At 55.7% G+C, this 22,011-nt stretch overlaps 1 protein-coding gene across 4 annotated transcripts in view; it reads right to left on the minus strand.

Moving 5' to 3' along the window:
- Nucleotides 1-22,011, minus strand: part of MSI1 (musashi RNA binding protein 1) — a 29,424-nt gene that overhangs the window by 5,055 nt on the left and 2,358 nt on the right. For 2 of the 4 annotated variants that reach the window (XM_082774521.1, XM_082774520.1), the window contains exons 5-11: nucleotides 18,852-18,893; nucleotides 17,414-17,506; nucleotides 7,140-7,188; nucleotides 5,095-5,177; nucleotides 4,503-4,620; nucleotides 2,861-2,941; nucleotides 1,635-1,691 (exon numbers count right to left, since the gene is read on the minus strand). In XM_082774521.1, the coding sequence (XP_082630647.1) occupies nucleotides 1,635-1,691; nucleotides 2,861-2,941; nucleotides 4,503-4,620; nucleotides 5,095-5,177; nucleotides 7,140-7,188; nucleotides 17,414-17,506; nucleotides 18,852-18,893 (523 nt within the window). The remainder of the gene's footprint in view (nucleotides 1-1,634; nucleotides 1,692-2,860; nucleotides 2,942-4,502; nucleotides 4,621-5,094; nucleotides 5,178-7,139; nucleotides 7,189-17,413; nucleotides 17,507-18,851; nucleotides 18,894-22,011) is intronic. The other 2 variants (XM_082774523.1, XM_082774522.1) reach the window with 1 other exon arrangement.

Here is a 22,011-nt window from a genome sequence, read left to right on the forward strand (position 1 = left end):
TCTATGGAGAGCCCAGGTTGGTGCAGCGACCACAAGGCACCTGCGCGTTCTCCCTCGGCTCGCTGGAGCAATCAGCCCCGTTTGTGCCATCCCCTCAGCTCAGCTTCCCGTGCCAAGCCCATTTGCAGGCGCTCAGCCACTCGAGGCACGAGGGCCCTCGAGCTGCGGGGCCTTTGTAGGATCCGAGGGGGCCCCGCGCTGCGCGGGACCGGCTCCAGCCTACACATGGGAACCTCGCGGCCTCGCCAAGAGGCTGCGCAGCGACTGCTTAGCAGTAGGTAAGCGGAACGGGGAGGGAAGAACGCCACGATCCCCAGCTGGTGCTTCAGCCAGACACTCAGGACTGGAAGCTGGCGTGGCACCCAGCCAGGCAAAGCAGCATTGAGAACTTGCTGTTGTGCAGGGCCCTGCTGCACCCCAGCTGCCAGCGGGCCCCCGGCCATTCACCTCCACGAGGAGGGGCACGGTGCAGCCCGGGGCGGACCTCGGAGGGAAAAGTACTTTTTTTTCTCAGGTCACCCATGTTCCTTTACAAATTTTATAGGTTTTGCTGGGAAAATCACACGTGCAAATACACACTGAACCCAAATCTCCTTTGTTTGGCAACCAAAAGGCTTAGAGATGGGGTCAGATGCTTATGCAGTTGCATCCCTGATGTCAGGGAGGGGTATTGTTAAGAGGGAGCTGGGATTTCATCTCTTCCTACCTCCCTCAGGGCAATTTGCTCATTGCTGGCTGCCAACCTCAGCATCCCGGAGAGCGGAGACTCCCTGAGGACCGACAGGGCTCTGTGCCACAAAACCCCCTTTCAGCCCTATTCGTACCGATAATTTCGGGGGAGCTTCTCAGGAAGCTTTTCCACACCCCCACTGCAGAGATTCGCACCCTGAGACAGGTGGGGGCAAGGAAGCGCTGGAGAGGAGGAACACCACGGACATGAGATGGCACACGGGGAGCGGGGTGCTACACAAAGCTGCTCTTCTACAACAGATACCACGGACACGACAGAGCTGGGGGAAGCATGGCCATGGGAGGGAGAGGGGACAGAAGGAGCACCGCCTAGAGAAGGCACCGCACACGGTGCAGGGGCTGAGGATCCAGAGGGTGTTTACACTCTGAGCCAGGACTAGCCCTGGAGCACAGCCCTCTGGCCTCGTTTCATCCCACAGGGACTGAGGGACCCTACACCTCCTGCTCAGGGACGTGAGATTAGTGAGCAGGAGCGCCCCACGCCCTCTCCCTCCTCCCAGCACTCCAGATCTTGTCCCTGCAGCAGCTCAGGTTCAGGTCACTCGTGGACCTTTGAGAAGTCACCCTGCTCTCTGGAGTTTTCCGTACCTGACTTAGACCCGGCCCAGGGCAAGGAGCTAAAAAAGAGGCCAGCAGCAGGAAATGCCATTTCGGAATTACAACGCCTTCACCTGGTGTGACCTGCACTGCCCTTCTCAGAGGCAGCGCACAGGGCCCTGCTTCCCTCTCCACCCTGCCAGCCCCAGCTGCGGATGGAGCTCACACGGAGGGAACAAGGAGCTCTCCCAGCCTAACTGCAGCAGGCTGTGGAGCAGCAACACCACTGGAACAGCCCAAAGCCCCCTTTGCCCAGCTTGTGAGTTTAGGAAATGAGCGGGACTGACCTGTGAGCTCAGGGAGGACGGGGGCACTCGGGAGAGGGGTCCGCTCTACACGGAACTCTAAAAACGAAATGCAAGACAGCTTAGGAACCCATCAACCGCCCCCAGGGAGACCCCGCAGACAGGCAGCAGCCAGGGCTGCTGTGGGAGCAGGCTGCGACTGGGCCAGTGCCTTCTTTAAACTAATTTCTAACTGGTGCTGAAAGTTGCTGGGCTCCAGAGACTGAAAGGATCCGTTTGTCCTTAGCATTAATCTGGAAGGGAGGGCAAGCACAAGCTTCACCTGCAGCCCAGCCCAGGTTTTACGGCGAGGCACTTGAAGCCACGGGGACTGAGAGCCATGAACTGTATTCGCAGGGAGCTTCCAGGCAGCCAGGAGGCAACAGCAGCTTTCAGCCACAGTCGGCCCGGGCTTGCCGGGGGGAAGAGCCGACTGCCCACTCCCAGCCCCTGCCAGCAAGGCTTCGTGTAACAACCCTGAGACTGAGGGGGAGGTAAGGAGGGGATGCTCGGAGTTGCCACATCTCTAGAAAACAGCGAGGAGGGCTTTTTTCTCTGCGTGTGCTCAGCCTCCATCCCCGGGTTGACAGGGAAGGGGAAGGAGAAGAGGCCCCAGGCAGCTCTGGCAGCTGCGGCACAGCAGGCTCCAGCCATTGATGGCAGCGGCCGTGTCCTGGGCGCATGGCGGGGCTGGGAGCTTCAAACCCCTCAGACAGGAGGGACGGGCAGCCCACGGCACAGCAGGAGCTGTGAGAGGTCCAGGCAGGGCTCACAAGGCAACCACAGCATGCAGGTGCCTGTGTTTTGGGTGCCGAGGGGTTCCCCAGCCCACAGCAAGCTGCAATTCAAACTCCCCTGCTACTTTCAGAGCGGTGGCAACTCTGGTGAAGAGAGACAGACACACACACAAAGGCAGCGAGACAGGCAGAGCTGCGGGGGCCCTCCTGGGTAACAGCAGCAGCCCTACGGAGGAGGCTGACATAAAGGGCAGCAGAGCAGCCTGGGGCTTTTCCTGTCACCGGGGTGTGAGGATAATCCTAATGAAGGACAGGCTGCTCCCACCTATTCCAAGGCTTCTCCCCTCCCCCTTCCACATCCGTCTCCAATTTAAAGAAAGACCAAAAAGGGGGGGGAGAAAAGGGGAAAAGGGGCAGAGCCTGGGTCACGGATCATGCCAAGGACTCCCGTCACCTGAAGGCGGGCAGAGAAAAGGAGCGGGGAGCACTCACCAGGGAACTGGTAAGTGTAGCCGGGCGCGATGCCAGTGTAACTTCGACTCGCGTAGGTGGCAGCCTGGAAGCCTGGATAACCTGGGGAACAGAACAGGGCGCTGTTACTGCAGCCTCACCGCGTCCCTCTCCTCGGTGCCCGGCTGCTCACAAGCAGCGTGACCATTGCCCTCAGAAAGAACACACACACACAGCACAAAACCCAGGGAATCGCTGAGGCAGGGAACGGGATGCATGTGAGCTGGCGCTTTAACAGCCCCAGTAACTTTTTCCCTCGCTCCCAACATGTAGGGACACGAAGGTTTCCTTCTCAGAAGCTCACAGCTCTGCAGAAAGCCTTAGTCTGATGCGTCAGCTGGACTTAGGGACAGATCGGGGAGGTGGTGGCATCTGAAAGGCTGAAAGCTCTGAGTCACTTTCGCATGAGAGATGCTGGCAAATGCAGGCAGAGCACTTCTTCCCGGAGCTGGGCAGGAGGACAGTGCCTGCCACTCCCGGGAAGCCGTCCACCTCTACAGCACAGGCCTGTGAGAACGCAGGACGTTGACTCAGAGACGAATATTTGATTTGAGATCTCCCAAGAAATGAATACGTGGATTCTGCAATGACTCAGCTCGAGCCTCGCTACTTTAAAATTCAGATGGCTTAGAAAAGGCAAAAGCCCAAACCGCAGGCTGAAGATTTGTTTTCCTTCAATAAGTCCAGTGAAAACACTGGGGGAAAAAAATGACCTTTTGGGGGTTTTGTTCAGTGACTGCCTGTTATCGGCAGGCTTAGCAAGGAAAGCCAGGCTGAGTACAGCCTGTCCGGCAGCACCAGCAATGATCCTGAGCAAACAGAGTGCTCCTGGTTCAGCTCGAGGCTGGCCAGAGCAGGGGGAGGGAGGAGGGCTGGGAACAGCGACCGTGCTGGAAGGTTCGTGCTCCATTCAGATCCTTTTGTAGACCTGGAAGCGGAGGCTGCTAAAATCTTGTGTCTGAGCACATCCACCTCAGAATCACTGAGGGACACGAAACCCAGCTGGCTGTCACTGATGGCTCTTTATAACAGTCCCACAATAGGGGTAATGGTTTTCCTTGCACTACCAGATACTTGCTGTCCGTGGGAGGGAGGGAATGAAGTGAGACAAAGCTTAACTAAAATGTTAAGGGCATTTTCATAGTCTTTAAGCAACAGTAAGAACCTTTATAAGGGTGACTATTTCAAGTGGAAACTTTGGGGCTCTTCTAGGAACTAATCCATCAGAAATCCATCAGAAGCACAGGGGGAAAATGCTTGGGCATGGATTATTCCGCATTTGGCTCAGCTCTGAGCTGTGCCCTGTTCCACAAGAGCCATTAGGAGTTACTGGTTATACGCCACCACAGGCACTAAGCTGCAGAGGATCCGAGCTTCCCAGCACTTGGCTCCCTCCGGGCAGCTCCTCCGGCTGTCACAGGACAGCAGCGACAAGTTTGCAGTTTTTCCAGGTGCCACCAGAGGGCAAGTTGTGATCGCAAACAGGTCCCGGCACTCCCCGGCTGTCCCCAGCCCTGCACCAGGGAGAGCTGCCCTTGGCCGCCCTGCCCGCTGCAGGCTCCTGGCAAGAAAACCTCGGAGCTGCTGCCGGGCACGACTGGGATGAGATTTGTCCGGGGCTTACCCAGCATGCCGATCCCGAGCATGAAGGCATCCATCCCGTAAGGCATGACTCGGGACCGCCCTCGCGCTGAGCCCGTCGGGGACATCACCTCCTTCGGCTGGGCTTTTTTGCACTCCACCTGCAAGGAAGACAAGGTCAGACCTGGCTGTGGCCAGCACAGAGCACGCAGCCCCCGGGCCAGCCAGGTTGCCCACCAGGACGGCTGTCCCCAGCCACCATCTCCAGTCCCACCAGCCCGTCCCGCTGTCCTTCCCCAGGTCCTGCACGCTGCCAGCCTCCCCTCGCTCTGCAGACACAACGGGCATGGAGGAGCTCAAACACTGCTCTTATCCAGCCCTTCATCTTCCACCTGGCCTTGCACCGGGGCCTCAAAGCCTCATTTTCCTCCTTTCTGAATAAAGGTAGTGCTCTGTCCCCTCCCAGGCCACCGTGAGGTTTTGCTGTAACTTCAAAACCTGCAGCACTGCACAGCTCCAGGTACAGTTAAGGCACTCTTCCTGAAATGCCAGCATCGTGCTGGTTCAGCTGTGCCACTGTGCCCCTGTGCCACTGCCCTGCTCTCCATCAGGTACCTCCCTGCCCAGCCACTCACCATTTTGTTGTTGATCTCATGGAAGTGGATTTCACAGACTTTTTCCACAATGTCTTCACTTTCAAATGTGACAAAGCCAAACCCTGAAGAAAAAGCAAACCCCCTTGGTCAGGCGAGAGCTCTGCAGAGTTCGCACCCATCCCCTGCATTCTCTTATTGGCAGGAGAAGAGAAGGAGCCACAAGCTTCAAGGACAGTGCAATCAGCCTTCGGAAACGGCTGTGCCCCATCTTCCCTCTCCAGCAACTCCTGCCTTTATGCAGAAGAAGACAAGCCCATCCCTTATGGACTGCCCTTTCCTTCTCTTTCTGTACCTCCCACCCTCTGCTCTCGACCCAACTGTTCTCAAAACCAAGTGTTTTTGTTTTGCTTTGTTTTTTAATTTTGCTATTTGCAAGGCAAAGCACACGGCTGGTAACTCTGGGGAGGATCCCAGCAGACGCTCACACAAAGAGAGCTGGTAGAGCAACGACCAGCTGCTTGCCAGGACATCCCCATCCGTGCTGGAGGCAGCACGCCCGCAGTAACACCCTGCTCATTTCCTCTTCGGCCACTGCTCATAAAACCTTGCATAAGCGGGCAAGTATCAGCAACGCGGTTACAGGGAACGAGAGGGAGCTGCACAGATAATGCACAGGCAAAGCGATCCGCAAAGCTTCACCAAAGTTTAGTCCTGGGGGTAAGACACAGCACGGCCCTGGCCCACGCTCTCACCTCCTTTCTCCCACCAAACCCGCTGCTGACAGTTTTGGCAAACACCAGTGAGGGTGGGCAGACTAAATTCAGCTGACTACAGCTGTTTCTGGAGAACTGAGGCAGGTTGAAGGATCTCTCCAGGCTAGCATCACAGCCACGCAGGGATTAAGCAGAGCTTTCTGCTTTCCAGAACGGCCGGTTTCATGGTGCTTTACAATAACTTTCAAGGACAGGGATCCACTTTTTATCTGTACTACAAAAGAATCTCTCCACAAACCCTTCCCGTCTGTGCCCAGGCAGTTACACACCATTCCTCTCAACACCCATGTGTGGTGGAGCTCAGGAACTCAAGAGCGAAACCCTGATGCCAAAACCTGTCCTGAGACCTCTGCCAGGCCCACGCTGCTGACAGAGCGGCAGGCAGCTCCCCCTGCTCCCTCCTTAAATACCCAACAACTCTCATTAACTACTGACTGAAGGGTACCCATGGAGGAACAGGGGTTGGAGCATTTCTTCCCTTTTAAGATGAGGCTGGAACACCATCCCAAGGCGTGCAAACAGAACAGATCTAATGTTTTTTTGATAAAAAGCAAAAAGAACCGAAGGGCACGCAGTGCAGCAAGAGCAGAAGGAAGTGTCCCCTTCCTGCTGCGGGGGCAGAGGTGCTCGGAGGGGCTTCAGACAGCTCACAGGGCTGCTTCTGGCCCCGACTTGGAAGATGCTGAAGCCAGGTTCGTAGGTTAAGCTGTTGCCAATCAATCTGAGTCGGTGCAGTACCGGTGTCAAGCCGTGCCAGGCACTGAGGCAGGCAGGCTGCAGACACACGCGGGGAGCAGGAGGCAAGGACACCCATGGGTGGGCTGGGTCTGGAGCTCACACACATTACAGCCTTGTTCCCATCCTGTAACCAGACCCCAGCAGGGCTCGTGTAAGAAAAAGGTGACCTGGGAGCACAAGCGGGCTCCCAGCCGAGGAAGGGGTGAGAGGCAGGCACTCCTCAGCCTCTCTGTCAGCGCTGCTGGGGCTCGGGTTACACAGGACAAGGTAAGACACACACTGCGGGCTGGAGCCACCGAGGTACGCGGGGAGGGGAGGGGAGGGGGCCGCCTCCTCTCACATATCTGCAACTCAGCGAGTTTACAGCACAGGAAACGCACTGGACAAAAGCTCTCTGTGCTGCAAGGGACGCTGGTAAAGGATGCAGATGCAGAAGGATGGGGCGACTGGAGGCAAGATAAAGAGCAGCTGCGACCCGCCTGCCCTGCTGCTGGGATACCAGCGCCTCCCTGCTCAGGGCAGGAGGGGGACCCTCCCTGCTCCCCGCTCCTACGGCCAGAAGACCGCTCTCACCTCGGTGTCGGTTGGTTGTCTTGTCAAACATCAGCATCGCGTCGTCCACCTGCAAAGAGAAGAGCTCCCATCAGGTTACTGCAAGCATCGCCAACATATTTGCGCAAACCCGGCCTCCCCAAACCAGCAGGGATCAAGACCTCCCATCCCCAAGAAGGAAACAGGGTGCACGCACCAGGCTCATCCCCACAGCTTGGGCCACCGTGCCCCTTGCCCAAACCGAAGCCCCCCAGCCCGGGGCAGGTGCTGCCGGGCTGAGCCCCTCGCCCGGCCCCAGTCCCTGCCGGCTCCCCCCTCCCCACGCTGCAGCCAGCGACCCCGATTGTTTGCCTGCGGCTCCAGCCGGGGGGCAAAGAGCAGGGAAGGCATTGTTCCCAAATCCCAGCCTCAAAGGAGAGGAGAATTAAAGGGGGGGAGAGAAGCAAAGCTGGAGAGGGGAGAGGAATAAGGGGCCTCCCAGCGACGGGGGGAAGCGGAGGCCTCAGACAACAGAGCCCGCCTGGGAAAGCTGGGAAGCGGCCCCCGCCCCCACCCCGGAGGAGCCTTTCCTCTAAGTGAGGTTTCCCACTGCTGGAGGCTGTAATTAGAGCAAATTTACTGCAAGGCCTGAGCGAGGGCTGCCTCCCCGGGGGGAGGGGCGGCCGGCTCCCATCCCCCAGCCGGCCGGGGGCTGCTCTCCTCCATGGCGAGGCCAGCGCATCGCCCAGCACATCCCATCGCCCAGCACATCTCCCAGTGCATCCCATAGCCCAGCACATCTCCCAGTGCATCGCCCAGTGCATCCCATTGCCCAGCACATCCCATCACCCGGTGCATCCTCATCGCCTGGTGCCACTTTCCCCCACCACCACCTTCCCGCTGGGCGTTTCCTTGCAGACACATCTGCACCGCGCCGCAGGTCAGGCGGAGCAGGGTTAAAAAATACACTTCAATCCCCTCCGTGTAAGCCCCAGTGTAAACCTGTCCCACTGACCCATCCCTCCTCTCTAATACCACTGCCTTAATCCGATTATGAAACTGGACGTGCAAGTGCTCGGGGGAGGCGGTGGCAGTCTTCGGCCAGCAGCTGCCCGGCCGCGCTGCCATGTGCAAGGCGCCTGCTCCCCGAGCAGCGAGCACCCAAACTCCATGGCAGGGAGGGGACAGCTCGCCGGCATGGGCACTGCTCTTAACTTCAGCTCCCCACAAACAAAACAGGGCACCCGGCTCCACCTCGGTGCCCTGAGGATGGAAGGAGCCTTTGCTAACGTTTCCAGCGCCATCGTGAGCAGACAGACGTCATCGCCGATGCCCTTGGGGTTGTCCGACACGTCTGCCCTGCAGGAGTGAGGTGACAACAGACAACCTGGCTCCCGCTCATCTCGCGCTCGTCCTGTCCTGGCTCTGCCTCCCTCTGCAAAGTCACCACCTGCAAAACGTGAGCAACCCAGCCGGAGCCATGGGACACGTATGACTTCGCACAGATCTGAAGCGATGCCTCAGCAGCTTCCCAAGGTGCAGCCATGGAGCTGGGGGCTGAAAACACCTCCCTGCGCGGCTGTTCCCCACCATCCCTCGGCTCCTGCCCCTACACCACTTCCCTTCATGCCTGTGATGGTGGGGAACCTGATGTGGCTTAAGTTTTTACTGGTTATTTTTATGCATTTTTTAACCCAGCTCACAGAAAGGTTGGGCACATGGCTGACCTCCTCCATCCGATCAGCCCCAGCAGCCTCCGCAGGAGCAGCTGCACGTGGTGGAGCCCCGCATGTACGAGCACAAACCCAGCTCAGGGCACCAGCCTGGGCAGCGGCCGCTGAGTTCCCACAGCGCTCCAGCACTTGGAGTGGGGAGAAGGGTAACAGCTTCATCCCAAACCACACTTTACACACTGAGAGGAGAGCCGCAGCCTGCCTCAGCTTGGTCCTTTTATCAAGTTTCTGCCAGTGCTTTGAAGTCAGGTGTCTGCTCAGCACCCTGAAACGTGCTGGTGTTGTGAGAACCTATTTATGATATATAACACGTGCCTTGTTGGAAGCTGCCTTCTGTCCTGAGCTAAACTGAAATGGACACATATATATGGACATGTAGTGTATATATGTAAATATGAATACTATGTATGTGAAATAGTCTTACCCCACCCAACTCTGGGGCCCAAACTTTACGCAGAGCTACAACCACTGCATTTTATTGCCAAAAAAGCTTATGTACGACCACCCCTTCTCACCCTGCCCAAGGCAACAGGTGAGATGCGTTTGGTGGTCTCAGCCCAGCATGGCTCCACTCAGCTCCCTGAGGCAAAGCTGAGCCCAGCGGCCTCCCCTTGGCCCCATGGAGGCCGCTCATGCCTCGTAGCCCTCCGGGTCGGAGAGGATCTGAGCCCCAGCACCTCCACTCGGGAGCCGAGGACAAAGAGAGCCGGTGCTGGCCGGGAGGGGAAGGCGGTGCTGAGGGGGCAAGTGCCCCGGTGGGCGACCATTGTGGCGGCGAGGCCGCCGGGAGACCCCCGCCGCGACGGGCCCGTCGCGGCGGGGGTCTCCCGGCGGCCTCGCCGCCACAATGGCCGCCCGCCGGGGGCCGCGGTGGGCCCCAACAAAGGCGGCCGCCAACGGGAGCCGTCTCCGCGGCAACGCGGCCGCCATTGGCAGCTGCCGCCCGGATTAGAGCGAGCGGCGGGGCCCGCACAAAGCCGCCCCGCGGCGCCCGCTCTCCTCAGCCTGGGGGGGCTCGGGGCGGAGGAGGGAGTGAGGGCCCAGCGGGTCTCTCCCGATGGAAAAAGGTGAAAAAGCACCGGGGCTTCGCCTCCCTCCTGCACCGACCCAGACGCCGCCATCTCGCCTCAGCCCCTGACCATGGGGGGCCTGAGCAGGGTGTTTTGCGGGATGCGGGCGGAGGGGTGGTGAGGATGAAGGGCGGATGAAGGACGCTTTGTGGTTCACACAGATCCCGGCCCCGTGCCTTCAGCCGGCCCCTGAAGGGTGGCGGAGACACCTCGGCTAAAAGCAGCCAGAAACGCAAGTGGGAGAAGCGCACGGCAAACAGCACGCAGGCTCAGCAGCACCCCGAAGTTCATTTTAACAGGGTGTGGAAGTAATCTGTGATCATAACTGGACGTGAACAAAGGCTTTCTCGCTGGGTGAATTGTCTTTCTCCCGCTCTCCCCCTCCCCTTAAATAAATATTTGTTTCAATTCTTTAAACACAGTCAAAGAAGCAGATCGCTTTACTGGAGAACTGTTTAGCTTAGTGGTCAAGGCTCTCTCCCAGGGAACTATATAGCTTGCTGGTCCAGGCAGCAGTTATCCAGCACTGAGGTTACAAGTTCAAGGTTTGTTAATTCGGAGAGATGCTGCCGCTCCCCGTGCTTGGCCACGAGGGTCAGAACCGTCAAGAAGAGAGGGGTGACAGGAGCAGTACCCCTTGCTCTTTCGATGTGTCCTTCCCAAGGAACCCTACCATAAAGGATCACTTTCTGACAGGTTTCTGGCAGTGAGGGAGTTGGTACCATGTCCCCGAGCCTTAAACCCAAGGTAACATCACCTCTCCATTCTGCCTCCAGAGGCTCTCTCTAGCTTTGGAAACCAAATGGGAGTGGAAGATAAAAAGGCTTTGGCTCAGTGGAAGTAACACATCCATGAAATGGAGGGAGAAAAACTCCCCCTGAGGAGGAACTCCTCATCCTTCATGGAGTTGCCCCTGCTGCAGGCGGGCAGCAAGCAGCACCCTCCCGAGAGGCCCTTCTGGAACCAGCACCTGATATCAGTGAGGTTGGGGTGACAGGGAGGAAAAGTGACAGGTTCACAAAGAGACTCTCCACCAAAGCACCCCTCAGCCCAGCCAAAACATCAGGTGCCTCCCAAACAGGAGACATTTTATACCAAAACTGAATGCAGTAGGATCCACCTAGGCTCAGCCAAAAAGCCTGACTTTTTTCAGTAGCTTAGTCCCACCCTACCACCTTTCAGTCTTCCTGGGACAGCCGTGGATCTCTCTACAAAAGAGAAGCCAATGGCAGCCTCTTGCAGATTTTAAATAAATAAATAAAAATTTCCAACACAAGTTTGATGAGAAACATTGGATGCACTTGCACACAGGCAGATCTTGGAGAAAGTTGTAAATATTCAGGCAAAGGCTTTGCAGAGACAGGTGTCTTCCACTTGAACAGCAACTAAAGACTGCTTGGCTGGTCCTGGAAGGAACCATGGCAACATATTTGTAGGGGGAAAAAACAAAACACCAGGCTGAGGAATAATAGCTGGTGAGACAGCTTCAGCACGGGAAACATAAACCAAATGATCTAGAAACCGCTTGGCCATCCCGTCAAAGGGAGGGCATTAACCACCCCGAGAGGATCTCCTGGCTGCTCAGACAGGGCAAGCTAATTTTGGGGAGGAGAAAGCACCGACCCAGAGCCCAGTGCCATGGAGCAGGCATGCTGTGCCCACACGGCACCAGGTTTCTGAGCCTCCTTACCCCATTCTGCAGAAAACAAGACTAAACGGAGAGACCGAGCCCGCTCCGTGCCACAGGTGAGTGGGTCAGCCTGCCCAGGTATTCCTGCCTGCTCTCACGCTGCACCGTGGGCACCTGGCAAATATCAGATGAACCACTGAAGATCTGAATGACCATTAATGCTACCCCATTTTTGGCTATCTGCCTACCAGATGCGGAGCACAGAGCACCCTTTGTTCCAGAGGCTTTGTTACCACCAGCCGAACTGCCTACTGCCACAAGAGAGGTGATCAGATTCCCCTTCTCCTCCCCTCCCCATCTGTTCCTCGCAACCATGTTACGTGTGAGCATTTGCATAAGTTGCCCTCTGATCAGCGGAAGAAAATCCAAAATCCAGTTTGGAAATCCACTGCAGGTTGACAAGACTCTTTGATCCCCGAAGTTTCCAGAGAACAGCAGATTAAAGATTAATTAATTAACATTCTCCCAAATCAAAGTGAGGGAAATCGTGCCTAGCCATAGCGCAGGAACAAGTATTCCCTTAAAGAAACTCCCTATCAGTATCTAAAGGTTCTCCAATTAGTCAGCAGGGAAAACTCATTTAATATACCCCAGTCAACCACACCATTTTTCTGGCAGGTGTACATGAATATGCATTTGTGACAGCCATGCAACCTGCCATTAAATCCCGCGTGCGAGATACGGAGCTTGTTCCCTCGGTCAGGACAGCACTGGAGTCATCGCCTGACTGAGATCTCAGAATCTGTCTGAAGCAAACGGTCCAGAATTTGGACTGAGTATTAGATGGCAACTTAAAGGTCAGAATCGCACTCAGACCTCAGCAGATTTTTCCTTCTTGTTTGCTTCCAGGATATTTTTAGAGAGCAGGTCTCTCTCTGGGCACGATCTACCGCACTGAGAGACGGAGGTTTCGTGACCAACTCATCCAAATATGCAGATCACCTGCAAGCCCAGGGACAGATGCAGCCTGTTTTTAAGCACTTTTCAAGCGCTCTTGGAGCCTCGACTGATTAGTGAGTCACGCAGAGGCATCATTGTGAATAAATTCTTTGCACTTCTGCTTCACTAAATGCAAAAGCACACAAGAAACACCAGATTTGGGGCCAGGCCCCTGTTTCTTCCAGCACACCTCTGCACCCCTAGCTTCTGAAAGGCCCAAGTTCCCTCCTAATGACAAACGAGACCGGCTGCACCGAGTTAGAGCAGAGGCCCACGCTGCCCAACAACCCCCAGGACACAGACAAACAGCAAGTCCCTTTGGAAGAACAGAAGGACAAGGGAAAGATATTATGACAGATCCCAAGATCCTCCCTCAGCTCCCAGCCAGTTGTGATTCAGGGATTTCCCAAACCTGAAGGGGTGTCTGTATCTTTACCAGGCACTCCATGAATTTGTCCTATCATCTTGGAGCCTATGTAAATTTTAGCAACAACACCCTGGGGCAAAGATTTCACAGCTTAGATGAGCTCTATGACAAAAAGAGACCTTATCTGTTTTGAGCCTCTTACCTTGTAATTTATTTGACCCTCTCTACCCCAAAACCTTGCCAGACCAACCCTTGGAAAAGAAAGAGGATCCAAAATTATTCTTCACTTATTACTTTAAGTATATAACTTTGCCTATAAGCTCAGAGACCCAACAGCCCAAAGAAATTTCTCTGATGGTCAACCCCTTTGTCCCCAAAAAGTAATACAGAGCAACACGTTCCCACAGGTTGAAGCAGGAAAGGAGGAAGCTGGGACTCAAGCTCCCGAGGCATCCTCATACGTGTTGAGCAAGACAGAGAACTAGCTATGCCTGAGGTGCTGGGTACGAGGTACCTTCCTCCTCTCCTTCTGTTTCAGGTTTCAGCGAGGGTGGTAGCCTGAGTCTAGAGACGATATTGAAATACTTCCTTGTGAAGTCTCAAGATCTCCAACACTCCACCTTAAGCCAAGACACTTGGCTGCCCATACTCTGAATGTAATTCTTTTCCTGGACTTCAATCCTACAGTTGAAAAAATCTCTTTACAAAGCATGTGCATGTTCCCATCTTGCATCTCAGAGATACTCGAGATTTGGAGCCAGAAGTATTTCCTAGAGATCCCACCATGTTCAAAGCCCTAGCAGCTGCACCTGACAAACCAAAGCTGGCTTGAGAGCACTTCTCAGTGGCTCTTACTGTACTAAAACAAACAAACAAACAGAAAACCACTTTGTATTTTTCCTCATGAAAACCTCAGCCCATATTTTTCATTCACAGTTTTGGAAGGAAAAAAAAAAAAAAAAAGAAAGCTGTCCTTCTTTGAACCAGAGAAACTCTCACACTATTTGGGATCCTCTTCGAAGCGTCACCTTTTTTTCCCTGTCAAAACCAAGCATTTCGATATGAAGAATGGGGGTGCCAGCCTCTCCATTTCTTCCCTTAACCCTAAGTAAAGCTCGGGGATTTCCTTCTCACACATTTTCATTTTTCTTTTGTCACTTCCATTTTACGAGGCTCAGAGAAGGTTTTGGACTCAGCAAGGAAAGAAAACAAAACAAAAATAGGACAATAAGCAGAAATGACAAAATGGAAAGTCAGACTCAGTGATCTTGTTTTCTGAAATGGGAAACCGTTTCATTTCGAGCCCAACCAAACTTCCATATTTTCTTCCCCAGCTAATGAACACACAAAGCTCCAAGTGTTGCCCTGATCTGAGACACACCAACACCAGCTACCTTGGTACCTTGCAGTGCACAAATGTGGATGACAGAACGTTACAATAATCGTATTTGACCCTGTCTGTACTGCAGGCCATAGCACTTCCTCTCCTAATCCCTACAGCACATACTTGCTTTCTGGCTGGACTGGAGGGTGTTTTTCAAAAAGCATCTCTCCCGATTTAAAGGCTCCAAGTGGTGGCACACCTACCCCATGCTTAAGCTTGCAGCCTCAGGGCCTCCTAGAAGATAACCTCCATGCAAAGCCGTGCAGCACTCCGTGCTCCCTTGTCCTCAGAGGCAGAGGATGGCCTCTCACTGAAGCTGAGAGCCAAACGGAGCCTGCCTTTGGATTCACAAAGGTTGACTGAAGAGCACAGACAGGAGCCTGATAGCTTGATACTGAGGAATCAGGACAGCGTGACTTGTGCTCCCCTCTCCTTCCTCTCTAGGATCTAACTGTGGCTGCTCCCACGGCTTCCTGAGCAGGCAGGAGGAAAGAAGAATGATTTTTCCCCCTGCCAGATCCTGGAAAAACAGGGAGTCTCTCAGAGGAAGAGGGAACAGAGACAAAGCCATTTCCCTGGAGGGTGAGTCCCCCAAGAAGGGCACCCTTAACAATTCTTTCACAGCCAATCCCAATCCAACTCCAGAATACTGTCCCAGGTGACTTAGAAAACATTGCTGTTTACACAACAGAGGCTTTCCACCATGCGGCTCACCTGCCTGAAGCTTCACCTCTCACTTAAAGATGCCATAAATTTAGGAGGTGGAACACCACAAAGTCAGGTGCCAAGCGTCCCTCTGGAGAAGGGATCCCAGGAAACCTCTGAAACATGGGAGGCCCCGAGCATCATAAAGAGCCTGCGCACCAAAGTCATGCTCTCCGTAAGAATGACTCACGTTGCCCAAATGTGGGCAACGGGCTGTTCTTAGCCCTGGAAACCACAGAGGCACATTCAGAGCTCCGAACCCCAGCACTGATGGCCACAGAGGCTTTCCTCAGCAATGTGTGCCCCCACCGATCCCCCGGCCAGCCGTACGGAACCACCACCTGCAGAGAGTTTCTCAGGGAACAGCTTTCCTGGCCTCTGATGAATTATTTGAGGCTTGGCCTGGAAGATGGCTAGAGACCAGAGCGCATGCTTCACGTTAGAGCTCTGAGGAGTCTCTGCTCGGCTGAAACGGCCAGATGAGTCAGGAAACAGCCCCAAATCCAGAGAATCAATGCGACCAGCCCTGACCTCTCCCCATGGAAACTCCCGGGAGCCGAGAGGCCAGCTGCATCGACCTAATGCAGACGGAGCAGCGGATGTCGGCCGGGATGCTGCTTCTTGGGCAATGAACGCACTGAGCTGTGCAGAACCCTCCCTTCTGCCCAGTCCTAAGAAAACAATCTGACACAACCACTCCTTGCCAGTCTCCTGGTGTAAGGACCTCGTTCAACACGCGGCCATTAAACAAGAGGAATGTAACAGGGTAACACTCCAAAAGAACTGGAAAGGAGTTCTCAAACTGGACTGTAACTGCTTGCAAACTGAGTGCTACATGACATGCTTCTGCTTCACATTAACAAGGGTACAGTTCAGGTTAAAAGGGGATTACACCCAAGACATTTCAGCTTCCTATCGAACGCAGCCAGCAGTAGAAGCACAGAAACACATGCGGCTGACAGCCTTCAGATGGCACAGACACATGGACACCACCACCTTTAGTGGAGCCCTTCAGTGACAGCATGTAAAAGCTCCCAGGGACGAACAGTTCGCTTATTTCTAACAGAAAATAAAAACCACACAGAGCTTATGACTCTCAGACACGAGGATTTGTGATGACTTTTGCCATTATCACTCTCTTAGGGCTACGCAGAAACAGAAACAAGTCTCACTTTGCAGTCACAACAGCACTCCAGGCACACACACAGTTGACTTTTGAAACTGAGCGAAGGTACTGAACAAGCACTTGTTCCAAATTGTCTGCCCAGATGTTCCAACGATCTGGCAAAACTGATTTCAAAACTCCCCTCCTTTTCACCAGCTAACGTGCCTTAACGTAGCATCACCCCTTTTGCATGATCTTTCAGAAGACAATGAATACTGAAGCCTTCATCCCTCACGCTCTCCACAGTTCCCGTGGTACCATTCCACATCCAGGATGCTATCAGCAACATCCTGGCCAGTTATCACCCAGCAAACCACGCTCTGCCACCCTGGCCAGGGGGGAAGACCCCAAGAGCTACTGTTTCCAGCTCTTCCTGCCCCAAAACAGCTAAGAAGAACACAACACCACCGAGCAACAGTGAACCAGACCCAGTGCCCTGCCTCAGAAGTGACCACATTCGGCATTTGGCTGCAACGATCCCCGTCAGTTCCTAATTTCATTAAAAATCTTGGGATCCTTCAGTCTAACACCACTGCTTTGCTCCTGAGGAGGCTCACAGCCTCCTGATGCAGCCAAAAGGCCAAGACTGAGCCTCTTCCATCCTCCAGCCCCGTTGTGACCAGTGATTCGCACACCTGGCTGTCATGGAGCAGGGGCACAAACAACTTCAATCCACAGAAGCCTACTCTGCCCCGAGCCACCAGCTGGCACAGAAGAGCCAGGCCAACACAAGGGACAGCCAACATGCCAGATTTTCTCCGAACATCCCAAAACAACATCAGCACCTGCCCAAGACTCAGCAGGAGAACTTTCAGGACCCAAAAGGCTTATTTTTAATAAAGGATTACAGAAATATCAATCACAAGGCTTGGAATCAGAAACAGGCCAAACCCCACAGGTTTGATGCTGCAGCAGCCCTGGTGAGAGTGTCCACACTCCTTCCTTTAGCGTCCAAACAAACTGCAAATCTGCAGGACCAAAATGCCCAACAGGCCTCGGGGTAAGGGAAAATGGAAAACCATTTCCCATAGCCCAGGTCCCAGAGACTCCAGAAACAAGCACAAGCTCTTTGTTTCAAGCCAACACGGGGCTAAGTCTGCTACAAAGACATTACAGCTACCCAACCTCTGTAACCGACCTTCGATTTACTTAACCCCATACAAAAGCCTCGCAGGCTCCTAATCCCACCGCCAAAAAAGTTCAGAAAACTCCCGTTTGCCCCAGCAGCAACAGCTTTGATCCGACGCCACTCGAGAGCCTTACCTTCCCGAACTGCTCGAAGTACTGTTTCACATCCTCCACAGTAGTGTTCACTGACAGACCACCCACAAATATCTTCTTCGTTCGGGTCACCATCTGGAAAAGGGAAGGACAGGAATTCACCAAATAAACTGAGAGCAAAGCGGGGAGAACGGGGCTCCAAAGGCCACGAGCTCACCCTCTGCTGCCAGCCAGCGGCTGCCCCTTCCTGGCAGCCGAGCTCCAGCCCTCGGCGCGCTCCAGAAGCGCTTCCCTGCAGGCACACACCAGCTCACCAACACCTCCTCCTCGGACAGCAGGCTCCAGCCTTTACCGAGCTGCTGCCGCTCCCTTGGTGCCCCCAAAACCCCCAAGAAGCAGGGTGTTACATCCCCAGCCTTCCCCCGGAGAAGTCAGTTCTGCTTCCCCCGAAAAGGAGCCTGGACAAAGCCCAGTCAGATCCCGTTTTGCCTTTGCAAGGAGGCAAAGACCCCTGTGCCACTTCTCACTCGTGCCTCTGGGACAAGGGGAGAAGCGAGCTGCCCTGAGAGGGGCCACTGCTGCCAGGCGGAGGCACACTGACATCCTTTGAACTGCCTCTCCAGCTGCATCCTCCCCTTCGCTGCTTGGCTACACCCCTGCTCTCAGAGGAACACATGGTCCTAATTACCCCAAGGAGCATGGGGCTAATCCGCAGCAATTCCCTGCCTTGGAGAGCAGCCCGTTCTAACACTAAAGCACCTTCTGTCACCAAACTGCTTAATGGAATTAACCCAATTCCTACCATGTGCTTCCTGGCTCCAGTTACTCGGGATACCTGCTCACCGATTGTTCGCGGGGCCTGACCCCCTCCCTCCCCTCCCAGCACCAGCCTCTCCTTCCCTCCGTGCTTCCCTCCAGCTCTTCCTCCCGTGACAGCACCAGGAATCAAGACGACGAACTTGGAAACTCCCAGCCGAGAGCAAACCTGACGGGACACCCAGAGCCTAAAAGCAGCAACTGCTCACTGCGACGCCAGAGCCGCTGGCCCCTAAGGTCCAACACCAAACTCCTCCTGCCTTTGCCCGAGCTGAGGCACACGAGGGCATTTCGTGCAGTGAAATCCTTCAGCCCGCCCCTGCCATGCACTTATCCACAGGCAGCTGTGCACATGCAGCCCTCTCTCCTCGTGCACCGCAGCATGGAGCTGTCCCGTGTCTCCTGCAGCTTCAGGGCTCTGCCTGCAGCCTCAGGAGGTGGCACAGAGCGCATCGCAGCACTTCGAACGTGTAACCAAGGGGCCTGCTGGCTCCTCCAGCACCACAACCCCCAGCACTGCAGCCTGACGGCCGGGTCAGACCATGCCCAGCACCAGTCCTGAGCAAACCCCAGGGAGTGACGCCGCTACCTGCACCAGCAGCCCCGCGCACGGGACAGAGCTTCCCCGCCACGAATTGCCCCTTCCGAGGGCTGTGGTACCTACCTTGGGCTGTGCTCGGCGGGGAAACGCTACCTTCGGGTCAATCTGAAAGAGACGTTGGAAAGCAGAGGTGAGCACCCTTTTGCTGCCTCTTTACGCACGCAGGATTGCCTCCGGGCGCACGGCTGGCTCTGCCCACTTGGCTCACCTCGCTAAAAGCCCGCAGCATCTCCCTGAGGAGCACCAAAGGAAGCAAGGCGCAGGCATCATCCCCCGCTCAGCACGGTGCGCTCCACAGAGACTACAAGTCCCAGCATGCAGCAGCTCGGGCTGAGCGCCGGGCAGGCGGCACCCAGAGCCCAGCACACGCCGGGATTAACGGGCTCGGCTGCACCCTCCCTCCCGGCCTGCCCCCGGCTGCCCCGCATCACCGGCGTCGCGCTGAGAGCGCTGCCTTTTGCCTCTTTGCTCTCCCTTTCGCTCGCCCTCCAAGCACGGAGCTCACCTGGCTAGCGGCAGGACGGACGAGAGGCGGCAGGCGAGAAACCAAACGCCTTTCACCCCATGACACAGGGTGAAGCAGCAAAAGAGCCGCCAGGAGGGTGCAGAATAAACCCAGGAGCCCAAAGCCTCCCGTGGAAGGCGAGCAGGGGCTGTGGCCGCGGGGCAGCGTGCCGCCCCTCTCCACACAATGAAGCCGAAGCCTTCCCTCGGCGCGCTGAGCCCTCCATTGTGCCTGCTCAGCCGCCACCCAGGTGCCGCGTGTCCCGCCGGGCTCCCAGCGCCGCCACAAAGCCGGGAGGACGCGAACGCAGCCGCACGCCCGGCGCCCATGGAGCCCGCGCTCCTCCTCCGCCTCCACCTCTTTCTTTACAGCCTATTTTTTTACGGCAACTCCGGCGAAGTTACATCACGTCGGGGACGAGCCAGACCTACAAATCAGCTGAAGGAGACCCGCGGCACAGGCAGGGCTGGCTCGGCCCCGCGCTTGGCCGGGCTTGCAGCTGGGAGGGCAGCCCAGAGCATCGTCCCAGCAGCCCAGAGGGAAGCTGTGTCTCTCGCCCGCCTCCCGCTGCTTTGTTCAGCCCGGCCGCCCTCCCGTCCCGCGCCCTTTCACTTGTCACAGCCCCGCAGCTCGGCCTCCCCGGGCCCTTCCACCAGCTCCTCTCTCTGCCTTCCCCACCTCCGGCCTGACTCACGGCCTGCAACATAAATAAACCCGGCACCTAAGTAAACAGAGGCAAAAGTGAAGAGCACAAATAAACTCAGAAATAAAACCTCCGTCCCCAGGCTGCGAGCAGGAGGATCAGAGGACCCTCTGGGTGCCTCCCTGGGGCATGTGAGCCGTCCCCCTCTCCCTCCCCACACACATGCATGCCCTGCCTGGCCAGCGCGAGCACCCACAGAGAATTTTGAGGACAGGGGGACGGCAGGAGCCCAGGAGGTTGATGGCAGATAATAAGCAACAACAATAATCTACTGTCTTTTACTTCGCAGCCAGTGTCATTCAGCCCCTGCCAAGAAGATGCTTTCATACTCAGCAATGCTAAGCTCGGCCTCATTTTCTCATTACCCTGAGTGTGATCAACTGGGCAGAGATAACGCGTCCTCCTGGCTGCAGGGAGCAGGCAGTCGCTGCCCGAATTCTTCTGCACAAGCAGCTATTGTTGCAGGTAGAGGGAGGCCCGGGCAAGCGGCTCAAGGGGCAGCCCTGGGAACACGCGGAGGAGAGCGAGTTCAGCGCCGGCCTCAAGTTACTAAAACTGGACTGCTCCTCGGTGGCAGGAGGCTTTCTAATTAAAGCAAAAGCACCGGTACCTCGTTCCCCCCTCGTTTCTGGTGTTAAAACAACCAGCCCCAGAGGAGTTGTGTTTCAGTGTCACCCGCTGACGTCACGGATCCTTTTTACGAACCCAGATAGAAATCTGCGAAGAGTGGGAGCATTCAGAGCTGCTCCGATTGTATCCAAAAAAAAAGAGAAACAAAAAAATCCCTGTATCAGGCTACGGCAAGTGGAAGTCACCCGAGCACAAGCCGCTTTCGCTTCACCCCACAGGGCTGTAGGGACACCTGACAGTGCAGGTTTACCGGGGGCTCCTCAGTAACGCTCTCCATGCCACCAGCCACCATCAGCACCTCCTGCATGAACCTGGCTGGCATTGGTGCCCCAAAGCAGGGCCAGGGCAGGGCAGGAGCCACGAAACCTCACGGCTGGGCTCCTTCCTTCATCACAACTCTACAGCCAGCCTCTCTCCATCAGCCGGCGCTGCCCCCAGAGCCAGGCTCTCCACCACAAAAGACAAACCCAGCAAAAAGTCAGGGACGGCAACAAAGAAACGAGCGGGTGACCCAGCACCACCGAGCCTGCTCTTCCCCCAGACAGAAAGAAGAAGCTCAAGGCAGCGGCCAGCTGCAGCTTTACAAAGTCACGCAAATCTTTTACCTTGAGACTGCCAAGCCAATTCTCGTATCAAGCATTTCCATAAATAACCCCGTGGGCTGCTGCTATCTAGCTTACAAACAAAGAGGAGTCTGCAAAGCACAAGCTTCCCCCGGAGAATCAGGCCAACAGCGCTCGTTAGGGTAGGAAGAATTGGAAAACAATGAAGCAACAAGTTGGGCAGACACCGTCGATCAAGTGCTGTTTACGAGGAGACACCGAGCCTCGAGAGCGGGCTGCCCTTTCAGGACACCGGGCCTTTTCCTGCAAAGTTTCTCAAAACCCTAAATTAGGATTCAGATGAGTTTGTGTCATTTAACCCGTGACTCACAGCAGTTTCAGCTCAGCAGGCAAAAGGTGCGCGGAGGCTCCACGCAGGACCAACCTCTCACCTGGCAATTACTGGGGCAAAACACCTGACCCGGCTGAAAACCAACCAGCGTTAAAAACCAAAAAGGCCGGGGAAGGGGATCAAAGTTGCTAACAAAGGAAGGACCCTGGCGGAACAGCCCCCACGCTCTCTGCCGCGCCGGCAGGGCGAGCGGAGCAGATGCAGCCGGGAATTTCAATGGCCAGCCGGTCCCCACGCGCCCTCTGCCACGAGGCCGTCTGTTCCTGCAGCACCCACCCACCCCTTCCATTCCCTTCTTTTCCCTTCCCTTCTTTTCCCTTCCCTGCCCTCATGGGCCGCGGAGCAGCGTTGTGGAGGCAGCGGCAGCTCAGAGAAGAATGGAGACCCGGGATTTCACCTCGCTGCCGGCCCCAAACCCCACCAGGATCGCT

The sequence above is a fragment of the Aythya marila genome (genome assembly GCF_965140915.1).
Source record: "Aythya marila genome assembly, chromosome: 17".
Lineage (NCBI taxonomy): Eukaryota > Metazoa > Chordata > Aves > Anseriformes > Anatidae > Aythya > Aythya marila.